The 22162-nt window shown below is 48.5% G+C and overlaps 1 protein-coding gene across 2 annotated transcripts in view; it reads left to right on the forward strand.

The window, feature by feature from the left end:
• Positions 1–22162, forward strand: part of LOC116953590 (xanthine dehydrogenase-like) — a 94584-nt gene that overhangs the window by 7830 nt on the left and 64592 nt on the right. For both annotated transcript variants that reach the window (XM_032973918.2, XM_032973919.2), the window contains exons 3-13: positions 403–572; positions 1294–1457; positions 2274–2350; positions 2884–2966; positions 5676–5889; positions 6689–6906; positions 7278–7445; positions 9957–10034; positions 11204–11384; positions 11615–11715; positions 12281–12442. In XM_032973918.2, the coding sequence (XP_032829809.2) occupies positions 403–572; positions 1294–1457; positions 2274–2350; positions 2884–2966; positions 5676–5889; positions 6689–6906; positions 7278–7445; positions 9957–10034; positions 11204–11384; positions 11615–11715; positions 12281–12442 (1616 nt within the window). The remainder of the gene's footprint in view (positions 1–402; positions 573–1293; positions 1458–2273; positions 2351–2883; positions 2967–5675; positions 5890–6688; positions 6907–7277; positions 7446–9956; positions 10035–11203; positions 11385–11614; positions 11716–12280; positions 12443–22162) is intronic.

A 22162-nucleotide genomic window follows, 5' to 3' on the forward strand; every position in this document is an offset into this window, starting at 1 on the left:
ATTCTCTCTCATCGCTTTATCTCTTCACTTTCCTTCTCTCTCTTTCTCAATGCAGCCGTGTAGAGTTCCAGATGCGATTCGCGGATAGCCAAAATCGCGGATATAAAGTTGTATGGATGTATGTACTGTATGTTGAACTTCTTTCGCACCGTGTGTAGCGAATCGTGCTAATCAGAGGTGCAGGGAAGGACAACAAACTAAACACTAAAATCAGTTCTTAAGAAATTAGTTTTCCATCTAGATTTAAAAGTGCATAGCTTCAGTGGCTTCCTGATATCGGAAGGAAGAGCATTCTGGACGGCCGCAGAAGCGCATCCGAAGGCGCGCGGTGCGGTGGCCACCTCTGTAAATAACGAGGGAATACTGCACAGTGTCATGCAAATCCTCATCCTTGCCTCGCAGTGGAAAACCCGGACCCGCGCACTACGCTGAGCGAGTTCCTGCGCGGAACGCTGCGTTTGAGCGGCACCAAGGTGATGTGCCACGAAGGAGGCTGCGGCTGCTGCGTCGTCACCGTGCAGTACGCGGATCCCCTGCAGCCTGACAAAGTGCTCACCGAGTCCATCAATTCCGTACGTATGTACTGTATTTATGTTGAACCTCTTTTGCACAGTACTTAGCCAACCGCGCGAATCGAAGGTGCGGAGGAAGGACACCAAACTCAACGTCAAAAGCAGTTCTATAGAAATACGTTTTCAATCTGGATTTTAAAAGTGCAGCGCTCCAGTGGCTTCCTGATATCGGATGGAAGAGTGTTCCAGACGGCCGTGGAAGGGCATCGGAAAGCACGCGGTGCGATGACCGTCTTTGTTCGATGGCTAGCCAAAAGCCGCTGGTGCTGCTGCTGCTGCTGCGAGGATGACCGGAGTTCGCGTGACCGTTTGTGGTCCTTGACGAGATCAGCAAGGTATTTGTGGTTCATTTGTGGCAAGCGCTTTGAGTGTACGCCTCGCACGGACCCACTCGCTCGCCCTACTCACTCGCTGCTTATCTCTGCGCGTGTTGAAGTCATTCGTGGTTTGAGCCCGGCGGCTGCCCTGGTTAATACTCCATCTGCATTAGCCACTAAATACACGTCGACTGCTTCACGGTGGACGTTAAACATCCCATCGTGTTATTCGAAAAGAGCAGGCTAACACCGGTGGTGATGTTTTCACCACGCAGTGCTATGGACCTAGCCACCTGAGTTCGATTCCGGGCTTATGGCCAACATCACTGGTGCTGTTCTCACCACGCAGTGCTATGAACCTCGTCCCCTGAGTTTGATTCCCGCCTGCTGTCCTCCCCATGCAGTGCCTGGCCCCACTGTGCTCTCTGGACGGGCATCACGTGATCACTGTGGAGGGCGTTGGGATGGTGCGTGCGCGCGGCCTTCACCCCGTGCAGCAGAGGCTTGTGGATCACCATGGCATTCAGTGTGGCTACTGCAGCCCCGGCTTTGTTATGCAGATGTACAGGTGAGGCTCCCGCACAGAGGACTCGTGCATTGGAGTCCCTGAATGAAACTAATGGTCACACTTAAATCACGTCGGTTTTGACAGCCAATGATATGATTTGTTAAAAATAAAAGATGGCAAAATGTAAGGCACATTCACTCACCAATATAGCAAAATAAAATAAATGATCATGTTTACAAGTGTTTAACACGCCAATTATTATTACTCAGCTGTCAGGTGAGTTAAAGAATAATATACATAATCACATTTATCGATTGGATGCAAAAATGTTCTTGCAACTACATCAATCATCATCAGGACAAGATTTAGGAATTCAGAATGTTGAGTCTAATTGATAAATATTGTTATGAGAATTGTCGCCTGATTCGTAAAGTGAACTAACGTCTATAATAGCGCTCACAAAAAAACAAAAATAAACACCCCCTTATAGCCTTAAACAGACTGTTGAGGCAAGTGTTGTTAGCGAGCACCTATGAAAGCTGGCACGGCACTCGAGGGGGTGGGTGGCCATCACCACACCCGGCTGCCTTTGTCTCCCAAGTGGCAATGTTTACACACCACACAAGGTACTAATTTGAGGCTGAGTCGATCTAGGGGAGGCCCAGAACTGGTTCAGATAATCGTCACTAGTGTTAGCCGTGAGCGTGTTATCGAACTAACTCGGGTCGCCAAGTTCATTGCGCAGCACGCAAACCAGTACACTACCCCTCCCCACTCACGCGCACTCACGCACGCATGCACGCACGCATCCCCGTACACACACACACACACTCAAAGCTGGCTGTGTCCCGTCTCCTCCGTGTCATGACCCCATAGTCTGCTCGCCAGCAATCCGGCCCCCAGTCAGCAGGAGGTGGAGGACGTGTTTGATGGGAACATTTGTCGCTGCACAGGTTAGTGTGCGTGCACTGTGCATCCAATGTCTGGCCCTGATTTTCAAAACAAACAAAAGAATGTGATGCAATTTTATATTATTGCCCACAAAACCACAAGTATCACTGGGAGAAAGTACTGCTGGGTGTCACGGTGGCGAGATTTTAATTACCTTTGTCTGGTATGCAGAACGTAGTGGGTTAAATCCCGACCCTGACGCTTGTATATTTCGAGTTTGCGTGTCTCTCTCTCTCCCCGTGGTCGTGTGGATTTTTTCGCTGGGTCCTCCGGTTTTTCCGTCCACACTTGGGAACATGCGTTTAGAATATTGGGTTGCTATAAATGTCCACGTAATAAGCCACTTTGTTGAGCTATCTTTTGTGGCCAGGTCACTTTTGAAAAACAGCTATATAGCTCAGTGGGCCTTACCTGGTAAAAAAAAAAAAATGGTTTAGTTCGAGATGCGCACTGTTCAATCCCGTCTGTTATCGTCCTTTCATTTTAATTTTTAAATCGAGAAATGTACAAAATTACAACCCCTTTTGTCTTTCAGGTTATCGCCCGATCCTGGATGCAATGAAGTCATTTGCGAAAGATGGGAAGGCCCCATTGAGCCCGTCCTGCCTTGACATCGAGGTCAGAGCAAACCCTGCCGTATCAAAGCGGCGGAGACGAAAACCCGTTTCCCCCATATAGTTTTCCACCTTGCTCTTGTTGATCACGTGGTGAGATAAAGAACTGGCCAAGCGGTGCATCACTCCTTATTAGGGGGCAGAGCAGGCATTACAATTCAGTGCAGTTTATTTGGAAGTACCCTGTGAGCTAAGAAGCTCTTGAATTGGGTTTCATCAACAAAATCATCGGTTCCCTGGCAAACGTAACGTATATAGCAGGTCGCAAGAAATGTTGAAATAAAAAGAAATAAAGATTGAAAATATTTATTTATACTGGACGAATCCGATTAGCTATGAAGCTCTTTTTCACAGATGTCCAGAAAAAATGACAACAAATCACATAATGTAGAGTGTACTACAAACATTTTATTTTAAATATTTAACTAAAGTGAGGCAGAAGGAGCTGTCGCAGGTCTCAAATACAGAAGAATCCTTCTCTCTCGTACAGAACATTCGTCTCCCCATTTAATACGAAGCCTATGCCTGACATGGAACACTGATTTCATTGGTCCCATCCCGTACAGAGCTTACCAAATTCTCCGGGTTAGAAGATGCTCCAGAAAGTAAGGCGCGCGCCCCGAGATTCGTGGTCGTTTTGAAAAAAAGACAAGTCTTGCTTTATAATCGGGAGAATACGATACAGGCGACGGCTCGACTTGCAACCGTCATACAGGAACCAATCAGTTCGTAGGTGCGTGAGTCGCCCGTACTTTGGAGAGCCATCTTCCTGAAGAACAGTGTGTTCTCTTGATCATAAGACTTCAGCCCCACATTTTTTTCCTTAAAATACATGGTGGGGGGGGGGGGGAAAGGATGTTTTACAATCGAGAGAATATGGCGCGTTTCATCCGATACAATATCCTTTTGTCATGTGCACCTTGGCTCTCACCTGCTGTCAAAAATGAGTTCACTTCACGCAAATTCCTCAGATCTCTCCACTGGCTCCAAATCCAATCCTGTATCAACTGCACGATCGCCCTCCCCGCCCTTCAATAACTTCCAAGGACCCGTTCCATGGCTGCCCCTCTCCTCTGCTACTCTCTCCTCCACACTACACCCCATCAACCCATTCCTTCTGCCACAGTAACCAACGACTTCTGTTTTCATCCAGAGTCAACCTCACCCGAATGAGAAGTCGCTTATTCTCTGCTATTGGCGTCAGGCCTAAAACGCCACGCTGCGTGGCCATCCACGCTTCGTGCCTTCATCCCCCTCTTCAAAATCCAGTCACAAGACCTTCCCCTTTGCCTGGCTGACTGTCCCTGAACCATGCTGCCCTCGTGACGTGAACTCACCCCATGTTTGTGCCGTGCTTTGAGACGCGGTCGCGTTTCAGACGCTGCATGCATCCAGTTCCTGTTGCCGCCGCAAGTTATTTATTTTCGCCGATATTAATTTTCACTACTTTCACCATGTCGTATAAACATCATGACATGCGCGCTGGATCTCCCGCTGCCAATATTTTCTATAGAGCACCGATTCGTGTTCGAACGCACCTAGATGTAAATACTAACAGCGGTGGCATGTGGCATGACGTACCGGCTACGTTTATGGCTCTGCCATCGATTGCCTGCTGACTTGAGTCACGTGCATCTTGTATTTATCGAGGACATTGTTACGTTATGTCGCACGGTCATCACTCATTAACTCACCATTAGCGGTCATAAGTGCTGACATTAGTGCTGATTTGTGCCTTGTTTTCCATTACAGGCTTTGTGTTGGTAAATCATTGGACGTGTTTTAGATCACTCAGTCACTTTAATAGGGCTCACTCAGCCTAGGACTAGACATCGCTCCTTCATGCTCTGAAAATAAAACAGTGGTTCTCCATGTGTCAGTCATTTCGTTTAATTAATAATGTTAGCCCTCAGACCAGGGATAGGTTGAAATAAGTAAAATAGATATTTTTTTAATTCAATCTGGAAAAATCTAATTTGCATGGAGATACGTGATGAAATCTTCTCTGTCCTTTGCCAATATTTATTTGAATTGTGCTCATGGCATCATGTCATGAGATGATGCATCCTCGTAGAGTGCTTACACGGCAGTGGATGTTTTAGTCAACGGCCTGCAGAAGGAGATATCATAGAACTACGACTGAAATGTTTCATGAGTTTTTGTTTGTTTTTCTTTTTTCGAAATCCTTTCAAGCAATTTAATTATTTTCATATCCACTTTACCGCGCGCCCAAGCACTTTCTTATCCCCCGCCATAGGGTTGTTGATTTTTCACCACTGGCTCAGGATATCATTTTGACTTTGAGATTGCCCGAATCGACCCTCGCCCCAGCTCTGAGCTCACAACACACCACAGCGCCACCCGGCCACTTTTTTCACCATCGAGGGGCACCCGTTCCCTCCCTCAGCTTCGCCTCACGGCACGAATGTGTGCAATTTGTATTATGTGCTTTATGTTTATTTATTTTTAGGAACTTGCTCACCTTTTCTCCACCTTTGCATTCCCGTCTTTATTTTTTTGTTATTTCTTTGTTGTTCAAACGTGCTGGCCGCGCCCCTCCTGGTGCATCTGTGAAAAAAAAGCTTCACAGCTCACCGAATTCCTCCAGGAGGAAGGAAAGAAAAGATTCCGAGCCTGAATTCACCGCTCTCGCCGCCTCTTGTCCACACCGCGTGTCTCTATCTCTCTCTCTCTGTCTCCCCCTCTCGGGCAGGACCTCAAGTTCTGCCCCAAGAATGGGCGGCCGTGCAGAGGCGACCACTCGTGCTCCTCGGGCGAAGCGACGGCCGCCGCCGCCGGCCCCGTTCATCTCTTCGCGGCCGCTGACGTCAAGTGGTTCCGCCCCACCTCGCTAACGGAGCTGCTCGTCGCGGTGGAGCAGCTGAGCGGGCAGAGCGTGAAGCTGGTGCGAGGAGACACGGGCAAGGGTGAGGGTCTTGGCGGGGGGAGGGACGGGCAACGGATCGATTACGACCGGCGTAGTGGCAAGATGTTAAACACCTCGCCCAGTATACAGGAGGTCGTGGGTTCAATTCCGACCCTGACACCTGCTGTATATTTGGAGTTTGCACGTCTCCCCGCAGTCGTGTGGGTTTTTCCCCCGAGTCCTCTTGTTTTTCCCTCCGCATTTATAAACATGCCGTTGAGAGTATTTGGCTGCTATAATTTTCCACGCAATAAGCCACTTCGTTGAGCTATCACTTGTGGCAAGGTTGCTTCTGAAAAAGAGCTGTACAGCTCACTGGGCCTTACCTGGTAAAATCTAAATACTTTATAGTTTATAATTTCTGGCTTGGTATTTTACCGAAAGCTGCCAGGCTGCCTTGGAGTAGGGATAACCGGCGCAGGGCACCAGCACTCAAGTATAAGGTATCGCCTATCCATGATAATCCTATATCATACCGCATATTTGCATGTATGCGGCCGTCTGGAACGCTATTCCTTCCGATATTAGAAAATCACTGGGAGCTATGCACTTTTAAATCTAAATTGAAAACTAATTTCATTAGAACTACTTTTTGTGTTTAGTTTGTTGTCCTTCCCCCGCACCTCCGATTAACACGGTTATGTTTATTAGGATCTGAATTCTAACAGATTTTTGGTGCATCTTCTTTTTTTTTGCTCATGGATCCTGGGACCCTTATTTGCCTCTCGGGGCGCTAAGCTTTTGCCGTGCGTGCTAATGCCGAGCGCCACCGCTGCTGTACACCTCCGCACGTGTGACAGGCGTCTACAAGACGGACGGACCCTTCCAGGCGTACGTCGATGTGAAGGGTGTGGCCGAGCTGTTCGCCGTGTCTCTCGAAGCCACGGGCCTGAGGGTGGGCTCATCCGTGAGCCTCAACAAGCTGATTGGCTCCCTGAGGGAGCATGCCGACCAATCGGAGTCCTTCGCAGCCACCGCCGAGCACCTGAGCAAAGTGGCCAATCAGTCTGTGCGAAACGTGAGCTGCGCAACATCTACGCTGCTTTGCCGTTTCTGACACAGGGAGATAACCGTATGGTTGGATCTGAGACACGAAAGACAAGATAACCATACGTTGGGTCTGAGACATAGGAGACATGATAACCGTACGGTTGAGTCTGAGACATGGGAGACACGAGAGATATGATAATCATATGTTGGGTCTGAGACACGGGAGATACAAGAGACACGATAACCGTATGTTGGGTCTGAGACACGGGAGACACGAGAGACGCTATAACTGTACGTTGGGTCTGAGACTCGGGAGGCACGGAAGACATGAGAGACAGGGGTCTGAGACACAGGCCGAGACACGGGAGACACACTTTGACCTGACGTCATTTCCACCAGGCCGGCGGCTGGGCCGGCAACTTGATGATGAAGCACGCTCACCGCGACTTCGTCTCGGACGTCTTCGTCGTCCTGGAAGCGGCGGGCACCAAAATCCGCATCAGCGACGTGTCCAGTGAGGCCTACCTGGACCTCGTGCAGTTCCTCAGCAAGGACATGAAGGGCAAGGTCGGTCATCTCTCAAGGCAGAGCCTCGAAGCCGTGTTGTCTGTTAGGCGGCCACATAGATGGCTTGCCCCTGTTTTTGGGGGACCGGAGGGAAGCCTCGGGATTGGTCACGCAATGCCCGCGTTGGTGTCGGCGTTGCCGTAATGCCACACTTGGTCTCTGCCGAGTCCCCGGCCGCCCTCGCCATCCCAGACGTTCGCTGCCGTGGGCACCCGTGACTCGATGCCTCGCGGCACCCGAGTTGCATTTGCAGCTGGACCTGTGTTTGGTATGGCTCGTGTTCATACCGTATTCTCCGTATTATGAATTGATCATGGCTGAAGATGTGTTGTTGCACTGGAGACCGGGAGATCGATCATCATGGTCCACATTAAACCGCATCCACTGCACACACCATGGCAGACGCGGATGCCTGATGCACAAATGTAAAATTAAAAACTCTCCAGTGCGCGACTGTGGTCATCCAGAACAGAGCGTACAACAACGAAGCAATGCCCGATTCACAAATACGAAGGAGACGTCACAGCGATGATACACTCTGCTGCTGCTGACGCGGTTGTCTGGGCTTGACCACCTGAATGTGAAATTGTAGTCGTTGTTCTGCATCTGCATCAGCTGTACGAAAGAAGAATGGCTGATAATGATGATTGCGGATTTGGCTGGGTAGCGCAGTTGTTAGATCGTGCGGTTCACAATCAGAAGATTGTAAGTTCATATCCCAGTCAGGGGTCAACTCAGCCATACATCCATCCAGGGTTGATAAAATTAGTCTTCTGGATTGAATCCCATCTGCTGCAGGAATGAGGAATTTAGGGTTGTTGTGAAGAGGAGAGCGCCACCATGCATTCGTTCGAATTGGAACCTACTGATGTCAGTCGATTATTGAATTATAATTAACGTCACAATGTCTCGCAGTTCAAACGAGCACTGGGTGTGACGCTCATTTCCGCTGTTGGCTCTGGTTTGGCGGTTGGATATCCCACGTCTCAAACGATAGGGGCGAGTTTCTCCACACGACAACCACTGCTGACACTTCTTACAAGATCAGAACCAGAATATTTATACTGGAGGAATCCAATGAGCTATGAAGCCCTTTTTGACGGATGTCCAGTAGGGGCTGGTAAAAACGTTACAACAACAAACAGTGCAATAACACGATAGTAGTGCGAAGCACAAGAGAGGTAGACAAGTCACCCACACGCATACAAATAAAACCAAACCATCCCCATCCTACCAGGCAAACCCCACTGAGCTTTTAACTTATTTTTCAGAAGCGACCCAGCGGTCACAAATGATAGCTCAACAAAGCGGCCCATCGTTTGGATGATGGTACCTCTACTGTATTTTAGCAACCCCGGTGGGATGACGAATTGAGTCGACCCTAAACCGCGATTTGAGCTCGGTAATCTGCTGAATTGCGAGTCGTGCGCATTGACCACGAATAACCCCGCGTGCCACTGGCTCGATGCGTGCGTGTGCCTGCACTGCATGTTCTGCTGTGTAGAATGGGACGCGTGCTCTCATTTTCGCAGCATTCTTGAGCTAAATGTGGGGGTGAAAGGAGCAGCTCAAGAAATAAAATTGAGCAAATTGGTGTCAGAGCCGGAATTAATTGAATGTCTCAATCTCTTGGTTGTTTAAAATGTTTTGTTCTTGTTTTGTCCTCAGCGATGCTGGCGGGGCACATTTACATCGTTGAGCTGGCCTTTATCTTTTTTTGCAGCTGGCATTGCACTACCAGCTTTGCATGTGCTTTGTCACTTTGTGTATGTAACCTGCTTTCGGAAATATCAAACATTCAACACGTTCTTAAAAGATAAAGCCCTAAAAGGAAAAAAAGGGCGTATATATTGTTCTACATAATAATATCATGAGCAACGTTTGAGGCATTTCCCGTTCTTCATAGCACATATATGGATCCAATATATATAGTATAAAGTATAATATAATATTTGTGCTGCTGTAAAGAAGGGCCAACGGTGCAAGTTTCTTAAATCCCTCTCACTACCTCTGTCCACCCAGCAGACTACACCACAGTCGATCAGCAGGTCACATATGGTGGGCTAAAGTGTGGGTAACGCTCACCATCTTCCAAGACGTTTTGGCCTAATACCCTCTAAGAGGCCCTTCCTTGAGCAAGTAACATCAACCACAACAACAACAAACCGCCACCTTCGCCACTAAGTGGCGGTGATGTCACCACGGCGCTTGTGCCGGGCTAGGCGCACCATGAGGCCACGTGAAGTGCCGAAGGCTCGCTTGCAGGAGGTCGCAGGACGGAGCCAGGTGTTGTTGGGTTGACTGTGCAAGTCAATGCCGGGCGGGCTGCACCGTCGGAAGTGAAAATTAACCCCTGTTTTATTTTATAGAATACGTTCATGACCGGAGCCACGCCATGCGACAGCAGTTGAGAGAGCACGTCAATGTGCATTCGCATCCCCAAACGGCCGAAAGCGTCGGTTGATGATTGACAGTGCCGTGTGTGGTGTGGTGTGCTGATTGATGCCATAGGTCATTGTCGGCATGGAAATTCCAAAGCTCACCCCGGGGGAAGTTTTCAAGTCGTTTAAAGTTATGATGAGAGCACAGGTGAGTAAACAGTTCACGCAAACCGGACCTTGCACAAGCCTGGCCTTCTACTGGTATTGTGAGAGGCACTTGTGTGTTGGTAATTTCGATGCATGTAACAAGTTGTCCCCATCCTATTCAGGAATTGATTTGTATTTTGTCTTGTTTATACTTCCTCGTTTGTAATATCTGACTGTCAATTTGGCCCCTGCTGAGATCTTGAGATCAGAATCAGAATCTTTATTTAGATGGAATGATTGCTATGGATTGTTCTGTCATAAAATCCCATAATTTATATTTGTTTTTGCACCTAATTTGGGCAAAATGGCAGCCATGAAAATGATAGCTATCGGTCTGGTGACCGTTGTGCAACGAACATTACCTGCACCTCCGATTAGCACGGTTGCCTACGTACGGTGCAAAAGAGGTTCAACTTTCACACACACATGCATGATGCCCTGTGTAACAGGGCAGGTATGAAAGTGCTGCCCCGTGGTGTGAACAAGAAGCCACTCGGAAGAGATTTCAGCAGCGGCTCTGTGATATCTTCTTCTGTGGGCCGTTCGCTAACGTGGAGGGATGCACTCCTCTGGGAGCGTCCTTTGCGTCATGGCATTCCGCCGTTAGAACAATCAGGATAAAGAAAAAAACTGAACTGTGAAGAATGAGTCATTGCATAGAGTACAGTCATTTTAAACTGTTGATGTATAATCTGTAACGTTTGTATCACTTAAGTATAACATCAGGTACTGTTGCCCAGTCAGCCTCAATTGTAATTTCAAGAGAGATAAACGATGCCACGTGTTGGCCGTGTGTGCACATTTCCCATTGACACAGCTGGAGAATTGGCGCTGGTCAGAGCGCTCAGGTCAGGTTTATTTGTCTAACCAGGTGAGAGAGCTCCACTGGAAGTTGGGAGTTCAATGGACAGTCAGGGTTCAACTCAGCCCGTTGTCCCCTGGACTCTCTGTAAATGAGTACCACATTTTGGGAATTCATCACTGGTCATTCCTACGAAGTGATGGGAATATGCAGTGTCTATTATTCGACCAGGGCTACCATTCCTTCTGTAGGCAACAACTCATGTTGTCCATGTGATCATACACGTGTCTGGTCGCTCAGCGTGCTGATCATACTGCAGGCGCGTCACCACTCCCAGTTGATGGTTTCCCGATTGCCGCGCGCCACAGAACGCGCACGCGTACGTGAGCGCGGGATTCCGCGCGAAGATTGTCGCCGGGGACGGGGGTCAGCGCGTGGTGACGGCGGCGTCCCTCGTGTACGGGGGCGTCGCTCCGGGGTTCGTGCACGCGGAGCGGGCCGAGCGCTTCCTCCTCGGCAAGGACGTGAGCTCGGCGGCCACGCTGCAAGGTCGGAGACAGTCGCGCGCAGACGCACGCGGCGACACACTGGCACGCGCACAAAGGCACGCTCCAGTGTTTCACTTTTCGTATCAGTGGCTTCCTAATGCCGGAGATGCCGCATCTGTAAGCGCGCAGTTGCACGGTGCTGGGTTTAAATTCTTGGCGTAGGTCGCCGGATGTCTCTGAGAGCACTCAGGGCCACTGCTGACCATTGCCTCGGGGCTTCGTGGCCTCCAGGTGTCCTGTTGGAGCTGGCAGCTGAGCTGAAGCCAGACAGTGATCCTGTGGCCGCGAGTCCGCAATACCGCAAGTCCCTGGCCTTGTCTCTCTTCTACAAGGTGCCGTGACGAAGTCATCGTCATCCATCATCATTCATCATCATCATCAATGATATAGGATTATTATGGATAGGCGTACCTTGTACTCTAGTGGTAGTGCCTTATACCGCTAATCCCTTGCCCAAACCAGCCTAGCAGCATTCCGGTAAATATCTAGTAATGAAATCCAGTGTATAAGTTTGCGTATTTGTGTGTGCGTGTGTGTCTGGCAAGCGGTGGTGCAGCGGTTAGCACGCTATATTACGAACCCGGCGGCCCGAGTTCGATTCCAACTCACGGCCAACACCAGTGACGAACAATTCTTTTAACCGGTCCCGGGCCTCCTTGAGTGCAGCTCAGCCTCACATGAGTACCTGGTGCGGCGTATAAAAACATCGCCACTGGGAAGATAAGGCGGCTGGGCATGCTGGGAGCCACCCATCCCACTCCCTCACCTGCGGTGCCGGCCTTCATCGGCTTTACTCGCTAACAGCACTTGCCACAAAAGTCTGTTAAGGCTACACGGTGGTGGTGGTGGGGGGGGGGGGAATCTTTCTTTGTCTTTGTTGTGCGCGCGTTGGGGCAGTTCTACCTGAGCATCGCGGGCGACCACGCCGTGTCGCCACGGAACCGCAGCGCGTGCCACGGGCTGGGGCGGCCGGTGTCGAGCGGCGAGCAGACGTACGACACGCAGCCCGCCGACTACCCCCTCACGCAGCCCATCGCCAAGCTTGAGGCCTCGCTGCAGGTAGCGGTGCGGGGGAGAGTGGGGTGGTGGTGGTGCAGGGAGAGTGGTGGTGGTGGTGCAGGGAGAGTGGTGGTGCAGGGAGTGTGGGGTGGTGGTGCAGGGAGTGTGGTGGTGGTGCAGGGAGTGTGGTGGTGGTGGTGGTGCAGGGAGAGTGGTGGTGCAGGGAGAGTGGGGTGGTGGTGGTAGTGCAAGGAGTGTGGTGGTGGTGCAGGGAGTGTGGTGTGGTGGTGCAGGGAGAGTGGGGTGGTGGTGGTGCGGGGGAGAGTAGTGTTCTGGTGCAGGGAGTGTGGTGGTGGTGCAGGGAGAGTGGTGGTGGTGCAGGGAGAGTGGTGGTGGTGCAGGGAGAGTGGTGGTGGTGCAGGGAGAGTGGTGGTGGTGCAGGGAGAGTGGTGGTGGTGCAGGGAGAGTGGTGGTGGTGCAGGGAGAGTGGTGGTGGTGCAGGGAGAGTGGTGGCGGTGCAGGGAGTGTGGTGGTGGTGGTGCAGGGAGAGTGGTGTGGTGGTGCAGGGAGTGTGGTGGTGGTGGTGCAGGGAGAGTGGTGTAGTGGTGCATGCACCGCACGCACCGCACGGAGTGATCGATCGCGTCAATCTGTCATTGACGAGTGTGTTTAGCGCTACCAATAAGTGACCATTAATACGTCTTGTCACTGATATATTGTCACTGCATGTTATTTATTACGCCTTTGTCTTACCTTCATTGTAAGTTATTTTCTTTATTCTGTACAATGCTCTGAAATCTCTTTGTGGTCTGTTTGCGCTACGTACATATTTAAAATAAATACAAGTGAAGTCGGGGTCCACATCTCGGTGATCGGTTCCAGAACTCGGCGCGTTCGCCAATAGCCCCGTGCGTGCGCACGTGTGTGTGGCATTTAGCCTCAAACGAGTACCTGGCGCGGTGTGTAAACATTGCCACCAGGGAGACAAAGGTGGCCGGGCGCGATGCTGGCCACCCACCACCTCATGTGCCCCGTTGGCCTTCATAGGTGCTCCCTCACTGCAACTTGCCCCATCAATTCTGTTATGGGGTATATATACTTCTAGCAAATTGTGCTAATCGGAGGTGCGGAGGAAGGACGATGAACTCAACATGAAAAGCTGTTAGAAAGAAATGGGTTTTCAATATAGACGATTTAAAAGTGCGTAGTAGCTCCAGTGGCTTCCAAATCAATGGCGGAGCCAGGATTTTCAGGTAGGCGGGGGCAACCCCTCCAGCAATGAAAAATGATAGAGGAGTTGTTGGTAAGGACTTGTCCCTTTTATTCGACGCATGTGCGGCGATGGCGCAGACATCGATCGAGGGTCGAATTCGAACCGCGTTGTGTGATCGGCATCGCGCTCGCTGAAGGTGTTGATGCCTTCGGGGAAGTCGTGGACTCTGTAGACGCAACTGCGCACCATTCTGAGAGTCACTTATAACTGCTGTACCGTTACTTATTGCCAATTATGGACACAGACTATTGTCCTGTCATCTCATAGAGTCCCTGGCCACGTAATAATATGCTACACAGTGGCAGTGGGGGTCGCAAAATGCCGATTTATTACTAATAAACCCCAATGATCCGATCGAAATGAGGGATTTCGATCGGATCATTGGGGGGGCACGTGCCACCCCCCCTCCCCCCACCAACCAATGGCTCCGCCAGTGTTCCTAATATCGGAAGGAAGAGCATTCCAGATGGCAGCGGAAGCGCATCAGAAAGCGCATCAAGCTCAGGACTTATTTACAATTTCTGAAGATGTACGCAAGTGATATGCTATTGTTTACACCGAAGCTAGCGGAGCGAACCGAGCTGTACAAATGACCCATCACTAATGAGAAACGGTAGAAACGAGACGCGCAAAAAACGAGACAGAAAGGGAGGGATTCTTGGGTTGAACCCTGACCCCCAGCTCGTGACAACTCAAGTTGCTGCCAGAGGGCAGGGCAGCAGTGTGCCGAGTTGGAACACAATTGGCGGTACAAAAATATAGTCAACGTCGGTGAAGGAACACTGGCGCGTGGAAACCTTGTCAGTGCAATGCACACAAAAAGTCGACAGAGGGCGCGAGTGTGCCAGGCAGCGACACAGCCTGGATGTTTGCTGAACTTCGAAATTCTTTCGCAACCCTACGTAGCCAACCAGGCTGATCGGAGGTGCAGCCGCGGTTTGATGGGGGTGACACAGGGTGACTACGCGTGGTGGGTGATGCCCATATTACTCAGGGCATTGGGATCACACATTTGACAGCGTACTGGGCGCATGGCTGACAATGCCACCGTTGTATTCATCTGAAACAAAAACATTTCCAGCAGTACTCAGTTTTGCCCACTTTCCTTCAAGCAATTAAAGTTTTGGCGAACAGCCTGCTACGTCATCACCGGTTCTTTATTCCGTGCATTGAGCTCGTCAGAATTGTTAGAGAACAAACTGTCGCAGGGTTAGGGTTAGAGTTTGTACGCATGAAGCTAAATTAGGCGCACGATCGTCGATTTACTCAGTTTGAATGGGTATTTTAGTTTGGAAAAATCTTGAGACAAGTCTCTTACACTCAAAAATTTTAATAATGTACGGCTGGCAATCCACTGCTGGATCCAGTACCATGTTTCACCGCACTGATTATTGCGGGTTGTTGCTGGGACACCTGAGCCCGGTTTAGGTATCACTCGCCACTGATGTCCGCTGTGGATCGAGAATCGAAGTCTGGTTGCTGGGCTCACAGTGCAGTGTGCTCCTCTTCACCGTAATCCTTTATTTACCCAGGAGAGCCTCACGGAGCCTTGAGGTTCTTACGGGATCGGGATGTTTGCCCATTTACCTAATGGGTTTTCTACTACATGTTTGGAGGCCAGATTCTTTGAGAGCAATCCAAAGCGTAAGAGGTAATGTAACTCTTTAGATGTTCACGAGGAACCCGTTTTTTTTTCTGTGCTGGAATCTTCTGGCCAAACCACATCGCTGCAAGAGCTTCAAGGTTACGTTGGATAACATGACACCCGCAGCCTATGTACTTATCTATGAGATAATATTTTTTTGTTACTTACGTCTATTAAAAAAAATCCTGGCGTTTCATAGCTTTTTCTTGTCAAATCAAATGCAATTTGAATAATGAACGCCACACTTCATTCGCTGATTTTGGACGTTTTGTCAGCACGCTCTCTAATATAGCCGGGTGGTGGACTGTGCCTTTTAAATCCTGGTCAGGTTCGTCTCGGCTCATCATCCCTATTGGGCAACTAAAATGAGTACCACTAAGTGGGAAGTCTACGACGATCTCTACAATTTATAGACTGGCCCCCAACATTGGAAGTGTGGAATTTCCATCCCTAGCACCTGGAAGTGTGGAATTTCCATCCCTAGCACCAGGGCTACCTAAGAGAGGTAATCAACTAAAGCGATTTAACCATGAAAGATAAAAGGGATTTTAATTTGGACGTATCTCGATGTAAACATTCAAACGACAGGGCGATATGACGCAGGACGAACAGTGCACATCTCTGATTTCCCTTTCATCTACCGTGTAAGGCACCACTGAGTTACACAGCCCTTTTTCAGAAGCGACCTGGCCACAAATGATAGCCCAACGAGAAGTGGCTTATGACGCGGACATGTATAGCGGCCAAGTACTCTAAACGCGCATTTCTAAATGTGGAGGGAAAAACCGGAGGACATGGAGAAAAATCTACGTGACCACGGGGAGGACATGCAAGCTCCAAACATACAGGCCTCAACATCTCAACTCTCAATTGAACAGACGGACACTTTGGCTTCACTTCACTCTATATATAAACAAACAAGCCCTAGCAACCATGTGGTTTTGCAGCTTGCTGTCATGCACTCTTCTCAGGCAGCGGTGGAAACACACGCATTGCTGCGAATGCAGACCATTGCTAATGTTTCCCTAGTGTTCCCAAGCTCTTTGGAAGAAGGGGGAACAAAATAAAAATGACTGACTCACGGTTACAGGGGGCATTAATTTCCGGCAGACATCGGTCACTAAGTGCAGCAGGCCCCCTTTTCTTAGAGTTCACGATTGCCGAGGGTGAAAGTGTGAAGACAGCTGCGTCCTGTCGTTTATGTTCAGTGGATTTTATTATTTTTATTTAGCATTTTGCGAGCAAGGCATGGGGGTTTGGGAGCCTCTGAAACAAAATTAAAAAAAAAACTTAAACGGCTTCCATCTGTGAAACCCCCCTGCGCCTACGACATTAGATGGGAAAAATCTTTATTTTTATTTTCATTTTTCTCCTCCTCTACTCCCTCCTCCTCCTCCTCTCTTGTCGATTGCAACAAGAACAAAAAATATTCGCCATCCAGCCCCACAAGCCCATCGCCGTGCAGCTCCTGAGAAAGCCCTTCTCGTTTCCTGCCGGAGGGGGGCGGGGGGGGTGGGGTATGCTGCGCATAGGAAACCTTGGACGCGTTGGAGGACGTGTTCAAGGAATAATTTGCGTTGCCAAATTGAGTTAGCGTTTAGATGTAACACGCTCGCCCGCCAGCAAAAAAAACCCGAACCCCTTTTTCCCACACTGTCCGTGGCAAGTTATTGGTGGTGGAGGTCCGTGGGTGAGGTTTGACGTCTTGACTATGCAGCCATGATTCATGCCCCCCCTTTAAAGAACCGAGCGCCTTAATTGGAAACACGTATTGCTCGTAATTGGAGCCCGCCCTCGGCGTGGAGGTGTTTAGACAGCGCTGTGCGTGAGCCCTCGCGCGGCAAGAGCTGGGTTAGATTCATGGTTACGGTTAGTTGAAGCTCGGTTTCTCTTTGCTAGTTCCTTCTTTAGCGGGGGGGGGGGGGGGGGGGAGTTGCCGCCGTCGCTGGTCACGTTAATTTCTCATTCTGAATGTCATTTCAGTCACAGTGTTGCGTGCGCACGTGTTAGAAGGGGTTCGGGTTGCAGCAGAAGGCGGATTTAATTAGGTATAGCGATCCGACAGAGTGCCGTTTCTACTTAATAAAAAAAAAGTTTGAAGACAAGCAGATTTTCCAGCCACTTACTCCATTAGTTCTCTCAGGATATTTCACGCTTTTTTTTAACAGGCCGTAAAAAAAATGTAGCACCGTTTCATCAAACACAAATGACAAAATTGGATTGTTTATTTTCATCGACAACGTATTGCTATGATTAGTATTGCCGTAAATTCTTTTTTGCATTTATTCACATTTGTTTGAGCTACATTTTGTAAAGTTTTGCAAACAAGCAGACTCGCCGTATCCGTTTTTTCTTTCTTCCTAGCTCTCAGAAAAGCTCCACAGCTGTTGCAAGCTGCTGGCCAAACGTAACGTCTGAGGCCGGAAAATCCATTTAGGCCGCGGCCAAATATTTTTTTTTTAAACATAAATATGCGTCTGGATCTAGATGAGCTCCCTAATTACAAGGCCTGTCACTGTGAATGTGGCCCCACGTGGGTAGCCTTTAACAACCAGTTGTGCCTTCCAAAAAAAAAGACCAAAAAAATCAAGTAACTAGCTTGAATAGACTTTCAGAAATGTAATCAAGAAATAGCCGGTCAGCGTTGCCCATGTAAAGCATTTAGCAAAAAATAAAAATGTAGAAATAAGCTGGGCATTAAGACCGCGTGATCACGCACTCCCTACACAATCACGCGCCGCATGGCCCCAATATAAAAATGGCGGCGGAGGAAAGGTGTTTTATTAAGTTAAAATCGTAAATAATTTTCTGATTGGTCTGGTGAGTTAGGGCCATGGTGCACTGCAACTGCCCAGCACAGGAATAGTCAGAGTCAACTGGGAGCACTTAAATGACTCACTGATCCAAACTAGTGCCAACTAAAATAAAAAAGAGAACATTTTGACTTCTGCCCTTGGCCGTATTCTCCGGATTACGAGACGCTCCAGAAAGTAAGACGCTTCGCAAACTTGTGCCTAGTGCCAATAAAGTGATACAAATCTGGCCACACCCAGGCCCGCGCACAGCTACCAGGTTGAAAGACGCACCCCCAAGTTTTTTGCTCTAAAAATACATGGGGGAAAACGTGAGTCTCCTTATGTGGAGAATGCAGTTCGTACAGAGAGACCAATATTCCATCCCCGGAGCTCCTGCAAACGGCAGATACACACGACGTCATCGATTAACCTCGAAATTACATTGGCCGCTTTTTCCTGACCGCTGCTAGCCTGTCCTACAAAACACTTCGTCGAAGCCTTGCTGTCTGTGGTAGTGCCGTTGATTGCGTGACTTGCTCTTCACGCTATACACCATCACGTGTGAATTCAGAGCTGGTATTTATGAAAGTCAAAGTGGTTTCCTTCTCGAACGAGCGTTGAGGCATTGATGCTCATCTTCCATTAACAGCTGCATTGGAAATGCTGCATTTTATAATTAAACGTTTTTTTATTTTACCAGGTAAGGCCTACTGAGCTCTCTTTCAAAAGCGACGTGGCCACAAATTATAGCTCAGTGAAGTGGCTTATTGTCGCGTGGAAATGTATAGCAGCCATATTCTCTAAACGCTTGTTGTTGATTCTAAATGTGGAGCGAAAAACCCGAGGACCCGGAGAAAAATCCACCCGGCCACGGGGAGAACACGCAAACTCCAAATGTACAGTAGGCGTCAGGATCGGGATCGAAAACACGACCTCCTGCATACCAGGCAAGATAGTTAACATCTCGCCATCGTGGCGCCCCATTCCTGTGGCGAGGGGGCGTAGTTCTATGCATTGGACAGCCACTGCTGACTTCCCCGCAAACATATACATTTGTATCAACCCTGGAGGGACGGTGGGCTGAGTCAACTCTTATCCAGGATTCGAACTTGTAACCTTTGGATTGTGAGCTGCTCGCTCTACCACTGGGCCACCTGGCCAGCTTTGGCGACAAGGGAAGCTGCGTCTGGTTCTTCCGTGCAGCTGTCGGGTGGCCAGTCTCAGACCATCACGTTCACTGCACTTGGGAGCCCGATTTCATCTCGGGTGGGAACCCCGGGAATGGAACCCAGCTTCTCGGAGGTGCTGGCTCTGTTCCCTGACCCCGGGTGGTGTCGGGGTTAATTCCCCGAGCCACCCGGCCACCTCCTGGAGCTGATTTTTGTTGAGCTACGATCACCTCCGTCTGCATGGCAGAAAACTTAAGAGGACAACTGGCTGGAGTAAAGTGTAGGTAGCCACATGCCTTTGCAACCAATCTGGTCGACAGTCATACAGCAGAACCCCTCTTGACGACCACCCCTGTTAACGACTAACCGCTTCACGACGGGCCTCCATAGAGCCCAATGTGTAGTGTATAGTGTAGTGTATTGTAGTGTAATATATAGTAGTGTATAGTGTAGTGTATAGTCGTGTATAGTAGTGTATAGTGTAGTGTATAGTGCAGTGTATAGTAGTGTAGTGTATAGTAGTGTAATATATAGTAGTGTATAGTAGTGTATAGTGTAGTGTATAGTAGTGTAATATATAGTAGTGTATAGTAGTGTAATATATAGTAGTGTATAGTGTAGTGTATAGTGTAGTATATAGTAGTGTATAGTGTAGTGTAAAGTGTAGTGTATAGTAGTGTAGTGCCTCCATAGACCTTACCGACCATTCCCTTAAATTTTGATTTAAAGCTTTCGTGACTGCAGGAATTCATATTCTTGGTTCTTTCGGTAAAGTCACGTAGAAGGGAAACAATAAAATAATAAAAATATAAACAATAAAATTATCACGACGTTTCGACTGCAACACAAGCAATCATCATCAGGTGTGAAAACCACAGCAAGAAAATTTGAAAAAAGTGGCGTTTTTTTAACGTTAGCACCACGGAGAGCGATTGGCAGTTATTCAGACGGACGAGTCCATCTATGTTCGGAAAAGAGGAGGGGGGAGACGAAAATAATGGATGCGGTCTGAAAGCCACCGTAAGCGTGAACAATCAATTAAGAGCCGAAATGGTTTATCAAATCCTTCCAATGATTGCTAAGCCAGAATCCATCTTCTCGGTTGAAATTGTCTCTGTGTTTGTATATGTGGATAGCCTCATGAACGAATCTCTCATGGTAGCCAGATGGCTTGCAGAGAACCTCTGTCTTGGAGAAGTCAATGTCATGTGAGCCTACTGAATTATAACAGTGATCTGCCATGGCCGAGGTGTTGGCCCTACCATGTTTAAGGTCCGCTTTGTGTTCACGGATGCGGTCCGAGACATGTCGTTTGGTTTCTCCAATGTAACTACTACCACAGAGGCAACTTAGTTTGTAGACGCCAGGGTACTGTATGTCCGGAATCACATATTTTACAGACGGAACCAGATCACGGATTTTATGTAATGTGTTGAATCGGACCTGGATCGTTTATTCAAGATTTTGGAGATCTTTTTTGTGATCCCCGCAATGTAGGGTAAAGTGATGGTTTTGAATGGCTCCTCAAGAGGGTCCTTCTTCATGGTTGGAGTGATAGCTTTGCGGATTGTGTAGTCAGAGTAACCATTAGCCTTAAGAGCTTGGTGTACGTGCTTGCGTTCACTGGCTATGTGTTCCTGGTCGGATATGCATTGGGTTCTATGGTGCAGAGTCTTGATGAGGGAATTCTTCTGGGATGGATGGTGGTGGGAATCCGGTTTCAGGTAAGCATCCGTATGGGTAGCTTTCCTGTAGACAGAGTGGCTCATTGAACCATCAGGTCTCTTTTTTATTAGGACATCCAAAAAAGGTAGCTTGCCATGTTTTTCGAATTCCATGGTAAATCTGAGGCTGGGTGTATGGAATTGATGTGGTCGAGGAATTGGTCTAGAGCAGGCCGGCCATGTGGCCAGATGACAAAAGTGTCATCCACGTACCTCTTCCATAAGTTTGGGCGTAGAGTGGCAGTCTGGATGGCGTCAGTCTCAAATTTCTCCATGAAAATGTTGGCTACAACCGGAGATAGGGGGGAGCCCATTGGGGTGCCCTCAGTTTGTTTGTAGAAAGTTCCATTCCAAGTGAAATATGTATTGGTTAAGCAGTCTCACCAGGGGGGGTACCTCAGTGTTTAGTCCTTGATGAACCAAGTCTTCAATGATTGCGATGGTGTCAGGTACAGGAACTTTGGTGAATAAGGAAACTACATCAAAACTGACAAGCAGGTCGTCTGGGGACAGCAAAATACCCTTGATTGTCGATACCAGGTGAGTAGAATTTTGTACCGTAGAGGTGGTTTTTCCAGTGAAAGGCCGCAGGATTTCAGACAGAAAACGAGCCAGTTTGTAGGTCGGGGAGTTGATAGTAGAGACGATGGGACGAAGGGGTGTATCTACTTTATGTATTTTTGGTAAGCCGTATAATCTTGGTGGCCTGGCAGCAGAAGGTTTCAACGAGAACTGTTTGGTTTGATCAATTAATACGGTTGTTTCCCTTCTACGTGACTTTACCGAAAGAACCAATAATATGGACCATTCCCTTGTTAACGATGGCTGTTGTGGGTGCAGTTAATATGAATTAATGCATTGATTAACCATGTTTACTTTAATATTATGCGTTTATAATGTTAGTATCTTCATGTATTAATATCCATTGTTTAAATATGATCAAATATGTTTTTTAGGTGAATAAGGGTAACTTTCGATGCTATCGGAGTGATTAAGCCTTTAACGTGTACTGTATATTATAATAATAAGAATGTTTTGCACTTCTTTGTCAATCCACTGCTGGATGAAGGCCTCGGCCATGCTGCGTCAGTCATGGTGGGTTTTTGACCATACTTCACCACTCTGATCGGTGTGGGTTGGTTAAAGGGAGGGGAGCCAGGACCGTTGCAGATAT

This window comes from Petromyzon marinus, chromosome 52 (assembly GCF_048934315.1).
Source record: "Petromyzon marinus isolate PM22_M1 ecotype Great Lakes invasive population chromosome 52, UKy_Petmar_22M1.pri1.0, whole genome shotgun sequence".
NCBI lineage: Eukaryota > Metazoa > Chordata > Hyperoartia > Petromyzontiformes > Petromyzontidae > Petromyzon > Petromyzon marinus.